The sequence below is a fragment of the Pipistrellus kuhlii genome, unplaced genomic scaffold (genome assembly GCF_014108245.1).
Source record: "Pipistrellus kuhlii isolate mPipKuh1 unplaced genomic scaffold, mPipKuh1.p scaffold_m20_p_6, whole genome shotgun sequence".
Classification (NCBI taxonomy): Eukaryota; Metazoa; Chordata; class Mammalia; order Chiroptera; family Vespertilionidae; genus Pipistrellus; species Pipistrellus kuhlii.
Window position 1 is genome coordinate 58,797,233 of NW_023425562.1, and position 15,314 is coordinate 58,812,546.

Sequence of the window (15,314 nt, forward strand, 5' to 3'; positions counted from 1 at the left end):
ATTTTGTTTGAGTGTTTTTGGCCCTACCCAGTTTGGTTCAGTGGATAGAGCCTGCAGACAGAAGGGTCCCAGGTTCGATTCTGGTCAAGGGCATGTACATTGGTTGTGGGCACATTCCCAGTAGGGGGTGTGCAGGAGGCAGCTGATCAATGTTTCTCTCTCATTGATGTTTCTCTCTATCCCTCTCCCTTCCTCTCTGTAAAAAAATCAATAAAATGTATTTTTTTAAAAAGTGTTTATGGCCAGGACCGGTTTGGCTCAGTGGATAGAGCATCGGCTTGGGGACTGAAGGTTCCCGAGTTCGATTCCGGTCAAGGGCATGTGCCTTGGTTGCGGGCATATCCCCAATGGGGGGTGTGCAAGAGGCAGCTGATCGATGACTCTCTCTCATTGATGTTTCTAACTCTCTATCTCTCTCCCTTCCTTTCTGTACAAAATCAATAAAATATATATTAAAAAAAAAAAAAGTGTTTATGTTACAGCCCTGGCTGAGTGGCTCAGTTAGTTGGAGTGTTGTCCTATGCACCAAAAGGTTGCGGGTTCAATTCCCAGTCATGGCACATACTAGTACCTGAGTTGGCAGTTCAATCTTACAGGAGTCAGCCAATCAACGAATGTCTATCTGTCTGTCTCTAAAAAAATAAATAAATAAATAAAAATCAATAAAAAAACATATCTTTAGGTGAGGATTAAAAAAATGTTTATGCTAAAAAGACTTTATGAAATTAAAAAGACAGTAAAACTAAGTGGTTCAGATGCACTAAGTTTGGACACACTATAGAATGTCAAGTAAAAACTTAAATTCATAAAAATTTTAATGCTAAACATAAAAATGACTATTCCTATGTTATAAAAAATAAGCAAAATTAAAACTTTTATTCAGAATTAAGACTTACTAAAATGTATTAAAATAAATACATTTACTAAATTCAAAATTAAGCTTACTAACATTTAAAATGCAATAAAGGCTTTCAGTATATACATCAATGTTGGCCCTGAATCAAGGCCAGTCGTTTGCCGAAGCTGCTGGTTTCAAGCAAGAGCCTAAAGAAATGTCTTTCTGTGGTCTGTGGGCCATTTCAGAACGTAGGAAGTGTAATGGTCAGTTCATTAGAAAGAAACATCCGAGAGAAAAGAGAGAAGAGGGAGGAAAAAAAGAAAAGAAAAAAGAAAAAAAAGAGAAAAATATATATCACCTGTGACGTTGATTTCAGTACATTTTTGGTGAACTTCTTACTTGGCGCTAAAATGTAACTGGGAGTAGGGGATGATGAGACCATTGAACTACGATTTTTTCTTCTTAATCTTTCATCTCCAAATCCCACTTGTTGTTTGATAACTATGAACAATTACCGTATTTTTCGGACCATAAGACGCACTTTTCCCCCCCCCAGAAGTGGGGGGAAAAAGTCCCTGCGTCTTATGGTCCAAATATAGCCTACACATATACTTTAAAAAAAAAGTTTTTTTACTTGCCCGGCTCTGTGTGGTCTCTGTGTGCTTGCCCGGCTCTAAAATGGTTCTAAATGCTGCTGTTTACTTTAAAGGGTTGATTACATGTGTTTATGACTGTGATGTTGGGTTTTAATGCACATAAAATATTTTAGGACACTATTTGTTTCAGAATCTTTTTTTCTTCATTTCCCTTCTCTAAAAACTGGTGCGTCTTATGGTCCGGAGCGTCTTATGGTCCGAAAAATACGGTATTTACTTATTTGTTTTTGCTGCATAGACTGTAGCCTTTTAATTGCTAATTGCTGTGGATTTTAGTTAAAAGACAGCATTTTCTGTTTGTCTTTAGTTTCATCACTAGTTTGGAAATTAGTATCATTATTAGTTTCTTTGAACTGGATTACATACCCACTGTTCCAAAAATACAGCCTTATCTTGTTTTGTTTTATCTCTCCAATACTTTTGAGATGGGATTTGTTTCTGTTTTATAAATGAAAAGACCCCGAGGCCTAGAGGTGACATGATTTCTTCTAAGATCACCCAGAACTGGTTCCCCCTTTCCTCATGCCTGAGATACTCTTCTCCCTGAGACACAATGTCTTGCTTCTGTGGAAAGTTAGATGCAGCCTTTTTTTTTTTTTTTTTTTTTTTTTGGTCTAGTTTTTCACTCCATCTTGTGTTTACAGGATTGGTATTCATTTTTAATGTGGCTTTCGTGAATTCAGTATTATCATTCTTAAGTAACGAGAATGTTTTTGTGTGTGTTTTTGTGAATATGAGTTGTGCACATTTGCTCATTGCTCTGGATGTTGTGTGGTTTGGACGATTTTATGGCATTCTTCCTCTGCCCCCCTTCACCCCCCCCTCCGCCCTCAATGAAACTATGCAGGGGCATAGATGGCATGCAGGTGTGAGAAATGGCTTAGACTGGGTGTGTCCAGCTCCCACCCTCACTGTGCAGTAAAGCACTTTGCTGGCTTGCATTTCCTTCTCTGTCTATAGAAACCTGTGGGTAGATTTCTTCCCACCCCATGTCTCCCTGAGGCTCCAGAATACCTACTTGCAGGGCTTCCATGTGAGCTGTCCTGTCATCTTTAAGCCTTTCTGGTTGTGAGGCTATTGCTTCTAGCCAGGACCTCTAGGAGCAAATGCTCTGAGAACGGTTGAGGGTGATGTCCCAGTCTACCCCAAGAAGCCCTTGATTGGACACTGGTCCTAAGGACCCTCTCAGCTGTGAACTTGTGAATTGTCTGGCTCTGTCCATTTTTAGCTTAGACCTAATTCTAATAGCCTTGGCCTCCTGAGTTCCCCTCCCTTGATAGAATTCTCTGAATGAGAGACAGGAAAGGCAGGTATGCTATGGCCAATGGTCTGATAGTAAGGGAGGATAAACTCTAGGATTCAAACCAGAGTACTAAAGCACAGGGTCTATGTTATTGGGGCAGACAGCCTCTTGATTCATTAGCTCCTAAGGCCTTTTCTGCCTAGCATAACTTTCTTGTTCCCATCCCTTCCACCTCTAGAAGTCTTCAGTTTTGTACAGCTCCTCAGAGCTTCTTTCTATTTGCTAGATTAGATATTGCCTAATTCATAAATCATTGAGTAAAGCCAATTAGTTCTTTAAAATGTACTCACCTAAATTTTGTTTTTTGACAAAGAAAATGTAGGAAAATGTTTTGTTGAAGTGTTCTCATTTCAGAGGTGCACATTTGCTACCCCAAACACTTAAAAGAAAGCCATTTTTAAATATTTATACATATATATATATTTTTTTTTTTAATTGATTTTTTACAGAAAGGAAGGGAGAGAGGGATAGAGAGCCAGAAACATCAATGAGAGAGCAACATCGATCAGCTGCCTCCTGCACACCTCCCACTGGGGATGTGCCCGCAACCAAGGCACATGCCCTTGACCAGAACCGAACCCGGGACCTTTCAGTCCAAAGGCCGACGTTCTACCCACTGAGCCAAACCGGTTTAGGCAGAAAGCCTTTTTTATTTTGTTATCGATGAAACAGCTGACATTAAAAAATAATGTCAGTGAGAGAGAGAGATAGAAACATCAATGATAAGAGAATCACAGATGATCGGCTGCCTACTGCACAACCCTTGAACTAGCAACCTGGGCATGTGCCCTTGACTGGAATCAAACCTGGGGCCCTTTAGTCCGCAGGCCAACACTCTATCCACTGAGCCAAACAAGCTAGGGCTGACATTTGTTTTTTAGAAATTTCACCATGGATTAGTAGGTTTAAATATTGATTTTAGAGAGAGGAAGGGAGAGGTAGAGAGAGAGAGAAACATGGATAGGAGAGAAACATTGATCAGCTGTCTTTTGTACACCCCCTGAGGATCAAGCCCACAACCTGGGCATGAGCTCTGACCGGGAATAGAACCAGTGACCTCAGTGCATGGGACAGTGCTCAACCATCTGAGCAACATTGGTCAGGGCCAGATATTTTTATTTTTATATCAGATAACTGAGGTGTTAAAGTTTATTCTCTTCATTGACCTTAACCCTAAGTTGAAATGGAGTTGGGTAGAGACAACAGTCGAATTGTTCATAGTGTTGTCAAATTGATCCAGTGACCCTTACTGTTGCATTTGTTATTAAGATGATGAGTAATTTCTTTTTTGGTTAATGCACCTGGCTGTCTTTGCTTGGAGCAGAAACCACTTTGGCAGGGAACTCAGTATCTGGAAGCCCAAGGTGCAGGAGGCATGTAAGGTGCACCTTGCTTCACTGAAATACTCACTGTGGTGGCCTGGAACGGAACCCATACTAACTCTGAGGTATGTCTGTATTTCAAGAATGCTGGAGGAGAAAGCAGTCAGTAGCTCTTGTGATTTAAAAAATTTTCCTTCTCATTCTACTACTTACCTTTATTCAGCATTTTTGATGGTTCTTCCTTGTGACTTTCTTAAGACTTTCACATTCCTTCCCCTTATGGAACCTGCAAATGTATGTAAACATGGTAAAATGGGGATATCAAAGTGGCTGGCTATTGTGTGTGATGTTTATGCCTACCATTTTAGCCTACAGACTCAGAAGTGGAGAGTTCCTTAGTTAGTCCTTAACCTACCCCCTCTCTCTTCCTCCTTCTGTGAAGAAACACTTGTTGAGGACCTTCTAATATATGCCAGGCAGCATTGCAGGCCATGGGGACATAGCAGTGAAAAACTGAAGTGCCTTCCACATGGAGTTTATGTTTCAGTGTGGGAGACAGAAAAATGTGCAATCATTTCAGGTGAAAGTAAAGTTAGGAGGGAGAATATCAAAGGTGTTTCTTAGTAGGAGAGTAATGTCTTAAAGTGTTAGCTTTGGAAGTGGCCCTCCAATTGGCTCAGAGGGCGGATGTGTGACTCTGCCTGGAGCATTTTCCATTATTCAGGGGAAAGGAGTGAAAATGTGCACAGACATTATACATTTAGGGCGGGGTTGAACCATTTCAGGTTCTAAAAGCTTTTATTATGCCTCTTTACTCATTATTCCTGGCAAAACACATTAGTTGCTGTCTGGAAATACAGCTCATTACTACTCTGGGCTTTATGGGTGCCTCCTGGGGGCTCCCCTCCACTCAGTCATTTTAACCTTTGGAAGGGGCTGAAATCATAGCCCTTTTACTTATTAGTTGCATCTGTATAACTGTAGCTCCAGGGTTGTCTTCCCCACACTAATGGCTGGTGTGGGGTTGGTTGGAGTATAGTCCAGCACACCAAAGGTGGTGGGTTCAATTCCGAGATAGGGCACATATCCAAGTTTTGGGTTTGATCTCTGATCAGGGTGGGTACAGGAGGTACCAGTTGATGTTTTTCTCCCTCCTCCTCCCCCTCCCCCTCCCCCCTCCTCCTCCTCCTTCTTCTCCTCCTTCTCCTCCTCCTCCTCCTCCTCCTCTTCCTCCTCCTCCTCCTCCTCCTTCTTCCTCTCTCTCTCTCTCTCTCTCTCTCTCTCTCTCTCTCTCTCTCTCTCTCTCTCTCTCTCCATTTAAAAAGGAATACACAGAGTTAAAAAAAAAAAGCCACTCTGATCTACCGGATTCAAGGTAATATGAATAGGGTAGCCCTTACATTTGGTGAACTTGAAATCTGGAATTGATTATGGAAAGTGCTAGAAGTGAAATGGTTCATAGCCTGAGTTAGGTTTTCAAAAGCTGGATCTTCTATGTGCTCTTTTTGTCTTTTCTTGTCCTTTCTCTGGAGCTCTTCGGTGTGGATGCAGTTATCTGTGGAGGCACTGTAGATGCAGCCGTTTATCTGGAGTAGCTGAACGCATTTTCTGTAAATCACCTTAGGAGGCTTTTGGAGGACAAGGTATAGTCATAGTCATATTGGGGATGATTCTAAACTTTCCGAATAGGGATCCTCCTATTTTATCCTTAGTTGAACTTGTCAGAGGCATTTAGTCTTAGAAAAAGCTAGAAATATTTTCTTTGCTAGTCCTAGCGCTATGCATGCACACACACATAACACACATACACACATGCACACTCACATGTCTGTAACACTCTTATTAAGGATAAACTTGTAATTCCTACCCTGGGACTGTGTCGGTAAGTGGAGGAGTCAGTTGCCCTGGCAGCTGCCACAGGATTTGACTAAGGAGATGTAAGCAGATATTTAGCAGAAAGGTTAGGCTCAGCCTGATGACTTTTCTACAGGACAGGGGTTGTAATTTGCATGTAAAATAGTGCAAAACATAGTTTGTGTAAGCTATGGAGTCACTCAGTAAAAACACACATGAACTTGAATGCAATGCCATTAGAAAAGATGGGGTTGTTGCGAACATTGAGCATAGCAGGTTCTCAAAAACATCCTTTTGTTCAGTGTGGTTTTGTTATGACATTGATGAGATGCTGTGGGAACTTAACTCTTGTTTATATTAATTAGCTTGGGGTAAAATTGGTTTCTTTATGTGTCCTTTACCACAGTCCCAAGAGCCTATTGACAAGTCCTGTTAAGTGAGGACTTACTGTACTACCTTTAATGAAATTACTTTGAAATTGAAAAAGAGAAGAAAAACCATAGTGGATGATACCACTTATTTTGTTTCCCTAGTTGTGAGCTCCTTTTAGGGAAACATGAACAGAATGTTAATATATTTTCTTTAGCAAGGTACAAAACTAAATTGGCATCTGGTAAAGAAATGGAGTGTGGGGTGGGGTGAGTCCCATCTGCTTGGAGCCCAGTTGACACAATGCCCAGGGCTCCTGTCCAGCTTGGCCACAGCCACACTTTTTTTGGTCAAGGACGATGTTGCCACTTGTGGGTGTCACTGTGGAGTCTTGAGAAATAGAAGTTGAGGGTGGGCCCCTGATCCAACGAGGGACAGAAAGGGCGCCTTCAAGGGATGCTGCCCAGTTAGCTTTTGTGAGCCCAAGGCGAGCTGTCAGGGAAGCCTGGGGACTGAGAAGGAATGAGAAGAGGGAGGATTTCTCAGCCTGAGAAGACTGTGTAAATGAGTTCTACAAATGCTGTTCAGGACCTAGCCCTGCCCCTACCCAGGCCAGGAAAAGCCAGCTGCTCCCTCTGGCCCTCCTTTGGTGCTTTCTCTTGCTTCTGTTGAAGGAAGGCTTCTGTGCTGTTCTGAGGGGCCGCGGGTGTTGGCTTCCGGGCAGCTGTGGCTGGGAGAAGGGCCCTGAGACTGGAATGAGAAGCTTTTGGAGCAGGAGTTTCTCCAAAAATGACGACAGAGACTGGAATGAGAAGCTTTTGGAGCAGGAGTTTCTCCAAAAATGACGACAGGTCTTACCTGAGCCCTTGGTACTCAGGAGACTCCAGGTGTCCATCACCCTCAGTGCGTCTGCCTTCCCCTGTAGGAACTAAGTGACCCAGAAAGAAGGCGGCCTCGCAGGGAGCTTTTTTCCCTTTCTCTTAAAGTACCACCTTTGTTTCCTGTTTACGCCAGCACCACAGCCCACTTGGGAAATGGCTAAGGAAGTGGCGGAGGATGGGTGGTGATTGAGACAGAATCTGAGTGATAAGGCGTACTTCACTTGGCCTCTGGTCTGGATCCTTGGGCTGAAAAGGAGAGAAGGAGGGGAGGGAGGGAGGAAGAAAAAAGGGAGGGAAGGAGAAAGGAGGGGGAGGTAGGGAAGAGAGGCTGGGGGGTTAGGGCTGGGCCGACACAACTTGAAGCAGCAAGGCGGCCTGTGTGGTCCGAGAACTTGAGTGGGGACCTGCTGGATGGTGGGAGTGTGCACTGGTCTGATTCTGCTGTGAGGGCCATTGTGAGGGTCTGGGCCTGTGAGTTAGAAATCATATGGGTTCTGTCATACTCTCAGTGCTGTCTGGACATTTGCCCATGGCAGGTCAAGTAGGATTAATTATCTTATTATTAATTATCTTATTAGTTCAACAAATCTTTGGGTGCCTGCTATTTTCCAGACACTTCTGAGTGCAGTGGGAAACAAGACACCCACGTGTGTCCCAGCTTGCACAAACTTACTAACTTTTATACATTTATTTAGAAAGCACGCTCAGGAAAGAAAACACGAACAAGACAAATAGAAATAAGTTCTCCTCTTTCTTCCCACACTTCAGAGAGTACCGAATACAGAGAGTACTGAATACAAATACAGAGAGTATTTGTGTTTCAGACGTCCACCTCCACTGTAATTTTGGGAAGTGAATCAGTTTTGCGTTGGGGCTGCCTGTTGGAGGTGTGAAAGAGGAAGCAAGTCAGGCAGATGCTGAGCTCATGTAATTGGTTAGCACGTGCGTCTCAGCAAGGCCTGATGGCCACCATTCTTTCCCCACTCCGCTCTCCTTGGCAAAGGTACCCAGGTTGCCTGGGGTGGGTGTTGAAGGTTCTTGCACTTCTTACCCTGACTCTTGGCCCAGCAAGTGCCACTTTTCTTCTGGGAGCAAACGTGGGCCCCAGGTCCTTGCTTCCTTCTGGGTCCACGATGGAAGCTGCACTTGGCCTCCTTTACTCAGGCATTAGCAGCCCAAGTGCAAGGCCATTCATTGCCCATGGGGTGGGGAGGACCTAGAACACCGCAGACCTCTCCAGGTTCTCTTAAGCTTCTGTTCCCTTGGCCGGCTCTCCTGTGGCAATGGGCTGGGGCAGGGTGGTTGGCTCGGGGTCAGGAGCTTAGGGGACTGGATGACATGCTCCCGCCCCGTTCATGTCTTCGGAGGCCGCTCCCTTTCCTTCCCTTGCGCAAGAATTGGGCTTTCTGCCGGTGGGAGAATGTTGTCTGTATAGATGTTGGTCTCCTGCTCAGACGGAGCCTCCAGAAAAGGGCTTTTTTTCAGTGGCCTGGGGTGAAGCCTGAGGTCTTGCAGGTAAAACCGGGGAAATTAATCTCCTTCAGGCTTGTTCCTTCGGGGCATTTACTTAATTTCCTAGTTGTTCATCCCAGGCCAGACCTCTTCGGTTATAACAATAGTCAGTGTCTTTATAGCAGTTCTTGATCTCCTACTGCTTTTGGCCTCACCCCATCCTAGCAAGGAGGGAGAGGAATCACGTATGATGACACAGCAGGAAACAATGCTGGGCTAACATTTATCTGAGGGCCTGGAAGGTCGAGGGAGTCAGTGCTGAGCCGGAGCTCCCTGCCCCTCCCCTGCAGGGGCTCTGCCTGGCTCCTTCCTGCCCGTCCTCCCCGAGGAACCAGCAGCCTTTGCGAGTCTCCTTGACAACAGAATGGATAAGTTAAAAATAACTTTGTGCTGGGGCCTGTGAGTGTGTGTGTGTGTGTGTGTGTGTGAGCGATGCACACAGGCACATGCCTTCTTGCCTGCTGTGCTCAAGCTCAGCCCCTGTGGCTTCTAGATGCTCCCCCCCCCCCCCCCCCCCAGCCTCTGTTGGGAGCCCTCTGCGGCCACGCCCAGTGCTCTTTTGTTGAAGCCCCTTGGTGTAGTTGTCAGGTCTAGATAATCACTCAGCATCCTTACCTCTACTGATTGTTACAGATGGGGTGTGGGTGATAATGTTTAGATAAAGAATGGAAAGCCCTGGTCGAAGTGGCCCGATTGGGCGTCCTCCCATGCACCGGAAGGCTTCTGGTTTGATTTTCCAGGTCAGGGCACATGCCAGGTTGCTTGCAGGCTCTCTGTCTGCAGCCTGGGCATGTGCAGGGTGCGGGGGCGTGGGGGTGGGGAGGGTTGTGTGTGTGCAGAAGGTAGCCGATCACATGGCATCAATGTTTTTTTTTCTCTTTCTCTCCCTCTCCTTTTTCCTTTCTCTCTTTAAAAAAAAAAGATAAAAGAATGGAAAGCTGTTTTGAATGCCTTTGTCTTCATTCAGTCTCACTGAAAAGGGATAATTTGGGAGATGCTGCTTTGTTTCAGAACTTCTCAAGGTGGTAGAATGGGACATAGTCATGGGTGGGGGTTTGGTCGTACCTCTTCAGTGAACCCCCACAGGTAAGGAGGGCTCTTTCTGGACCTCTTATCTTTTAAAAATAGATTTTTATTGCTTTCTGAGAAGAAGGAAGAGGGAGAGATAGAATCATTGATTGGCTGTCTTCTGCATGCCCCACACTGGGGATCCAGCCCACAACCCAAGCTGGGAATTGAACCATGACCTTCTAGTTCATAGGTCAATGCTCAACCACTGAGCCACGCCAGCCAGGCTGGGCCTCTTTTATAAGGAGAGGATACTGAAGTCCAAAGGCACTTGTGTGACTTTCTGTGCTTGCGAGGATGCTCAATCAACTGAGCAACACTGGTCAGGGCTTTCCCTTCTTTATCTTAACACTGGAGGATGCAGGCTGGGCTGAGGGACACACACACCCTGTGCACGAATTTCGTGGTGTGTGTCCCCCTCAGCCCAGCCTGCATCCTCTCTAATCTAGAATTGGGCCTAAACGGGCAGTCAGACATCCCTCTCACAATCCAGGACTGCTGGCTCTCAACTGCTCACCTGCCTGCCTTCCTGATTGCCCCTAACCTCTTCTTACTGCCAGCCTGATCACCCCCTAACCACTTCCCTGCCAGCCTGATTGATGCCTAACTGCTCCCCTGCCAGCCTGATTGCCCCTAACTGCCCTCCCCTGCTGACCTGATCACCCACAACTGGCCTCCCTTGCAGGCCTGGTCCCTCCTAATAGCCCCTGCTGGCCATCTTGTGGTGGCCATCTTGTGTCCACATGGGGGCAGCCATTTTATGTGTTGGAGTGATGGTCAATTTGCATAATAATTTTATTAAATAGGATAGAGGCCTGGTGCATGGGTGGGGGCCAGCTGGTTTGCCCAAAGGGTGTCCCGGATCAGGGTGGGGGTTCCCTGGGGTATGGGGTGGCCTGGGTGAAGGGCCTGTGGTGGTTTGCAGGCCAGCCATGCCCCCAGCAACTCAAGCAGAGGCCCTGGTATCTGGGATTTATTTATCTGTTATAGTTGAAACTTTGTAGCCTTGAGTGAAGGCCAGAGCAAGCCTCCTGCTCGCTCTGTGGCTGCAGCCTTCTTGGTTGGGTTAATTTGAATACTCACTACTGATTGGCTGATGGGCGTAGCTTATGGGTGCAGCAGAGGTACGGTTAATTTGCAGATTACTTTTTTAGATACTCTTTTATCAACTGCACGCCATCCGTAACAATCAGTAATATGAAGTAAGGATGCTGGTCCAGCTGTGGAAGAGTTGGACTCTTCAGGAAGTATAGATAGCTCTTTCCCTCAGATTCGAGTAATGAGACCATCTCTACAGGTCCTTTAGCAAAGCCAGTGTCTCTTGTATGAGCAATCTCAGACTAAAGGCCTTCGGTTTTTCGGTGTTATCAGAGTTGCAATTTAATTTAGAAATACCTGTTTCCCTGAGGGTAGGCGCTGGGTATCTCTTCACCATACCTGGAATTAACTCCCTGCTTCCTTCTTCCATCCTCACATCCATTACTATCGATAAGTGTGCCAGGCATGGGAAGTTGTGAGGACAAAGTATCTTGATTCCCATCTTTAGGGAGCAATAGACAATTGCGGAGATTGCCTTGTAAACCCTCATTGTGGCCAGTGCCGAGAGGAAGAAGGTCTGAGTGTTAGAGGGAATGACTGGGGTGGGGCTGGGATTAGAGAAGGCTGGGAGAACACATTAGTGACACAGTACTTAAGTCTGGGATGTGTAAAATATTCCTAAAATCAATGAAAGGAAGGCAGAAAACTCAGTAGGAAATAGCTAGTGACTTGACAGACATTTCACAACAGAAAGAATACAGATGGCCAGTAAACATAAAAATGGTTCTCAATTTCATATATTTAGTAGTTTGGGAAACTCAAATTTCCCTAATTTAAACTTAAATATGGTTGCACACATATATAATGGAATCTTTAAAGATGTGGTAAAACATCCTTTTGGCATTTCTAGTTCATTTAATTTTGAATTTCTTACTGAAAAAAATAAATAAAATGGATTCCAAGATCCTTGAATAAAAGGAAATCTAGTGGGATGAACAAACTTAATTCAGAAGACCTGGGCTAATAGATAGGAGATTTAGGGCCAGCCATGGAGCTCCTGAGTCCTGGTCTTCATTTGTAAATAGGGATCTTTTTGTTCTTTCCCTTCCTCCCAGAACTGCTCTTAGGTCCACAGGTATGGGGAATGCTCTAAAAACTATGAAAGGCTATGCAGATACTAAGTAATATTGTTGTTACTGTCTAATTCTATGTGATTTGATTTCTCATAGCCACTATGCTAAATTACCTTAAGAAATAAAAGCTCTGAGTAGTAGGATCAGGAATGAGGTCCAATGAAATCTAGTCACAACCCCATTTTGCATTCTTTGGATATGAAGGAGTCCCTCTCTCCCTCTTCTGGGCTATTCTCTGTCAGGCAATGGGCATTGTGTAGACAGTGGCTGTTGCCCATTCACCTGAGGTGCAGGTGCATGTTGCTCAGCAGCAGAGAACGGGCCACCTTGGCACATGTCAGAACTGTCAGGATCGCAGTGAGTCCCATCTGCTATGTCACCTGACAGTGCCAGGTCCTCAGGGCCAATTTGGGTCTTTGCCCACAGATCTTCTATAATGGGCATGTTTTTCATGTTTTACCTTTTCCCCCTCTGTTTTGTTGCTGTGTAGGAGTCAGAACCAGAAGTAAAGGCAGATGGAGAGACTGCATCGGACAGTGAGAACCGTGTGGAAGCTGCTCCCCTAGTAACCCCTGCAGACGATACCCCGGAGGTCCTCAATAGGGCCCTTTCCAACTTGTCTTCAAGGTAACCTGGCGTAATGATGCGGGTGCTTGTGGAGGCCTTGTCGCCTGTCCAAGTGCCATGGAAGACCCAGGCCCCTCAGAGGGCCCACAATCTTGGGGAGTCCACTCTGTCCTCTGGCGTTCCCATAGTCTCCCCTGCCTCTGCCCAGGGCTTCATTGAGTGTCACCTTAACAGCAACTGCGAGCACAGCCTGGAGGGGTCTGGCATTTAAAAGGTGCTTTAGGCTGGCTGGGAGGGGCAGTCCGAGGAGGACAAAAGGGTGGACTCTGGGGTGGTGGTGGGCAATGTTGCTGACACAGCACATGTGGAGAAATGGTCCCTGGGGTTTGACTGATGGGTGGACTGCTTTTCACAGAGGAGCCCAAGTTTGTAGTTCAAAGTTTAGTTTTCCCTTCTCCCTGCAAATCCTTGTGGACATTTAAAAATTCTCCTGGAAATCGATTGAGTCCTGGGAGGTTCTAGAATAAAAAGTTAATTGAGAAATGTCTTAACTTGGGTGAATCCAGGGTTGTAATTCTGGCTCCTGAGATTCTGATCCCTCCAACACCAGCTGTGTGGGTAGGTTAAAAACACGAACTATAAGATCCCAAAACATTATCTTTGGTGTCTCCCACACATGTGTCCTTTGAAAAGTGGTATTGTGCAGTGGTTCAGGAATCAGCTTCCAGGGTTCCATTCCCAGCTTAACCACTTCACAGTTGTATGGCCTGTGCACCCAGATCCTCATCTGTAAGAACTAGTAGTGTTGAGGGCTGAGTGAATTATTATAATATACGTAAAGTCCTTATAAAGGTGCCAGGTGCATATTTGTGATACCTGTTATTATCACTGTTTAATATTGTTATCACCACAACGATGCAGGTGGCATAACAGATGGGACTCACGGCGATCCTGACACATTTCTGACATGTGCCAAGGTGGCTTTACTGCAAGAGCAACATGCACCTGCACCTCGGGAGGATGGGCAACAGCCACAATCTCCAAATGCCCATTGCCTGGGGGTGAGGCATTGGCTCTAGCAGCCCTGCTCCCACCAGCATGGGGCTAGTTTGTTGTCCAGGTGAAGGAGGTGCTCCTGGAAGTCACTAACCTCAGGCCCTCTCCTCCCAGGAAGAGGCACCCCTTGGGTTTGTGTTTCAGTTATTGCTGGGTTCCTAACATGCTTTCTCCTCCCCTCCTCTCTAACTTAGATGGAAGAACTGGTGGGTGAGAGGCATCCTGACTTTGGCCATGATTGCATTTTTCTTCATCATCATTTACCTGGGACCAATGGTTTTAATGATAATTGTAAGTGCCACTTGCATACTGTTTTAGTTCTACCTTCAGTTTGTCATGCAGGATCAGCCATCTGAAGAGCCAGGTGCTGGGTTAGTTCTGGGACTCATTTGGGGTCCAGGCTTCACAGAACATTTCTTTTTTAAAATATCTGTGGCTTCTTACTTTTTAGCAGGCAAGTGGAGGGACATTGGCCTAGGCCTTTGCTTAGCAAACTGCGGCTCTTTGGCCCCTTGAGTGTGGCTCTTCCACAAAATTCCATGGCCTGGGCAAGTCTATTTTGAAGAAGTGTCGTTAGAAGAAGTTTAAGTTTAAAAAAATTTGGCTCTCAAAAGAAATTTCAATTGTTGTACTGTTAATATTTGGCTCTGTTGATAATGAGTTTGCCAACCACTGGCCTAAGCCAGTTGTATGTGGTTAAAAATTCCTCTTCATTTAATTTAATTTAATTTATTTATTTAAAAAAATATATTTTTATTGATTTCGGGAGACGGAGAGAGAAGAGAGAATCATTGATCCGCTGCCTCCTGCATGCCGCACACTGGGAATTGGGCCTGCACCTTCGGCATGTGCCCTGACCGGGAATTGAACCGTGACCTCCTGGTTCATAGGTTGATGCTCAACCACTGACCTACAGCCAGGAGATACCTCTTCATTTTAAAATTTGATTTTATTATTTTAACTGTTTGATTATATTGTGACTCCTGATCTGACTGTGATTCTTGGTTTTGTTTATTGTTTTCCTGGAGCATAGATGTTGGGGTTTTTGAGTATTTGTATGCAAAGTCAAAAAGGGAAGAAATTGATTGAGTCCTGGGAGATTCTAGAATAAAAAGTTAATAAAAACTTTAGAAGCATGTTTTTATTGTGAGAAATTGGATCTATTCTGTGTGACATAAAAGGCTACCTTGCCATGTGGGATAGTGCGAGAGAGAAAAGGCTGAATCATTGAGGGATTGACATTTTCCTTAAATATAGTGTGTTTTTTGAAGTCCCATGACCTGTTGGTTTCTGTTTCCAAAGATCATATCAGGTGGTCTAATTCTTGTGTGTCCTGCAGGTGATGTGTGTTCAGATAAAGTGTTTCCAGGAGATTATCACTATTGGCTACAATGTCTACCACTCCTATGAACTACCTTGGTTCAGGACCCTCAGCTGGTAAGCTCTCCAGCCCCTTAGGGACCCGTAACAGATTTGGATGATAGTGTTTTGTGGTAGATATTTACAGCGGTGGTCGGTGGGAGAGGAGTGATGGCCACAGACTTGCATAGCACCTTTGAGGCTCAAATATTTCATAGGCCTGGCCTTGAAGGAGTCTTTAGTAGAAAGCAGAGTGGCTGACATGCTATAGAAGTAAGTGCTGGGGAGGCAGATATCATGTTAGATTGGGCAGAGTTTTAAGAAGAAAATGGTGTTTGAACAGTGAATGAAGAGAGAT

At 45.0% G+C, this 15,314-nt stretch overlaps 1 protein-coding gene and 1 non-coding gene across 2 annotated transcripts in view; both read left to right on the plus strand.

Moving 5' to 3' along the window:
- Positions 1-15,314, plus strand: part of CDS2 (CDP-diacylglycerol synthase 2) — a 42,856-nt gene that overhangs the window by 14,987 nt on the left and 12,555 nt on the right. The window contains exons 2-4 of the mRNA XM_036419748.2: positions 12,465-12,601; positions 13,792-13,888; positions 14,937-15,034. Of these exons, the coding sequence (XP_036275641.1) occupies positions 12,465-12,601; positions 13,792-13,888; positions 14,937-15,034 (332 nt within the window). The remainder of the gene's footprint in view (positions 1-12,464; positions 12,602-13,791; positions 13,889-14,936; positions 15,035-15,314) is intronic.
- Positions 990-1,126, plus strand: LOC118708551. The gene has a single exon (XR_004984625.1). It is a non-coding gene; the product is annotated as a small nucleolar RNA SNORA2/SNORA34 family (small nucleolar RNA).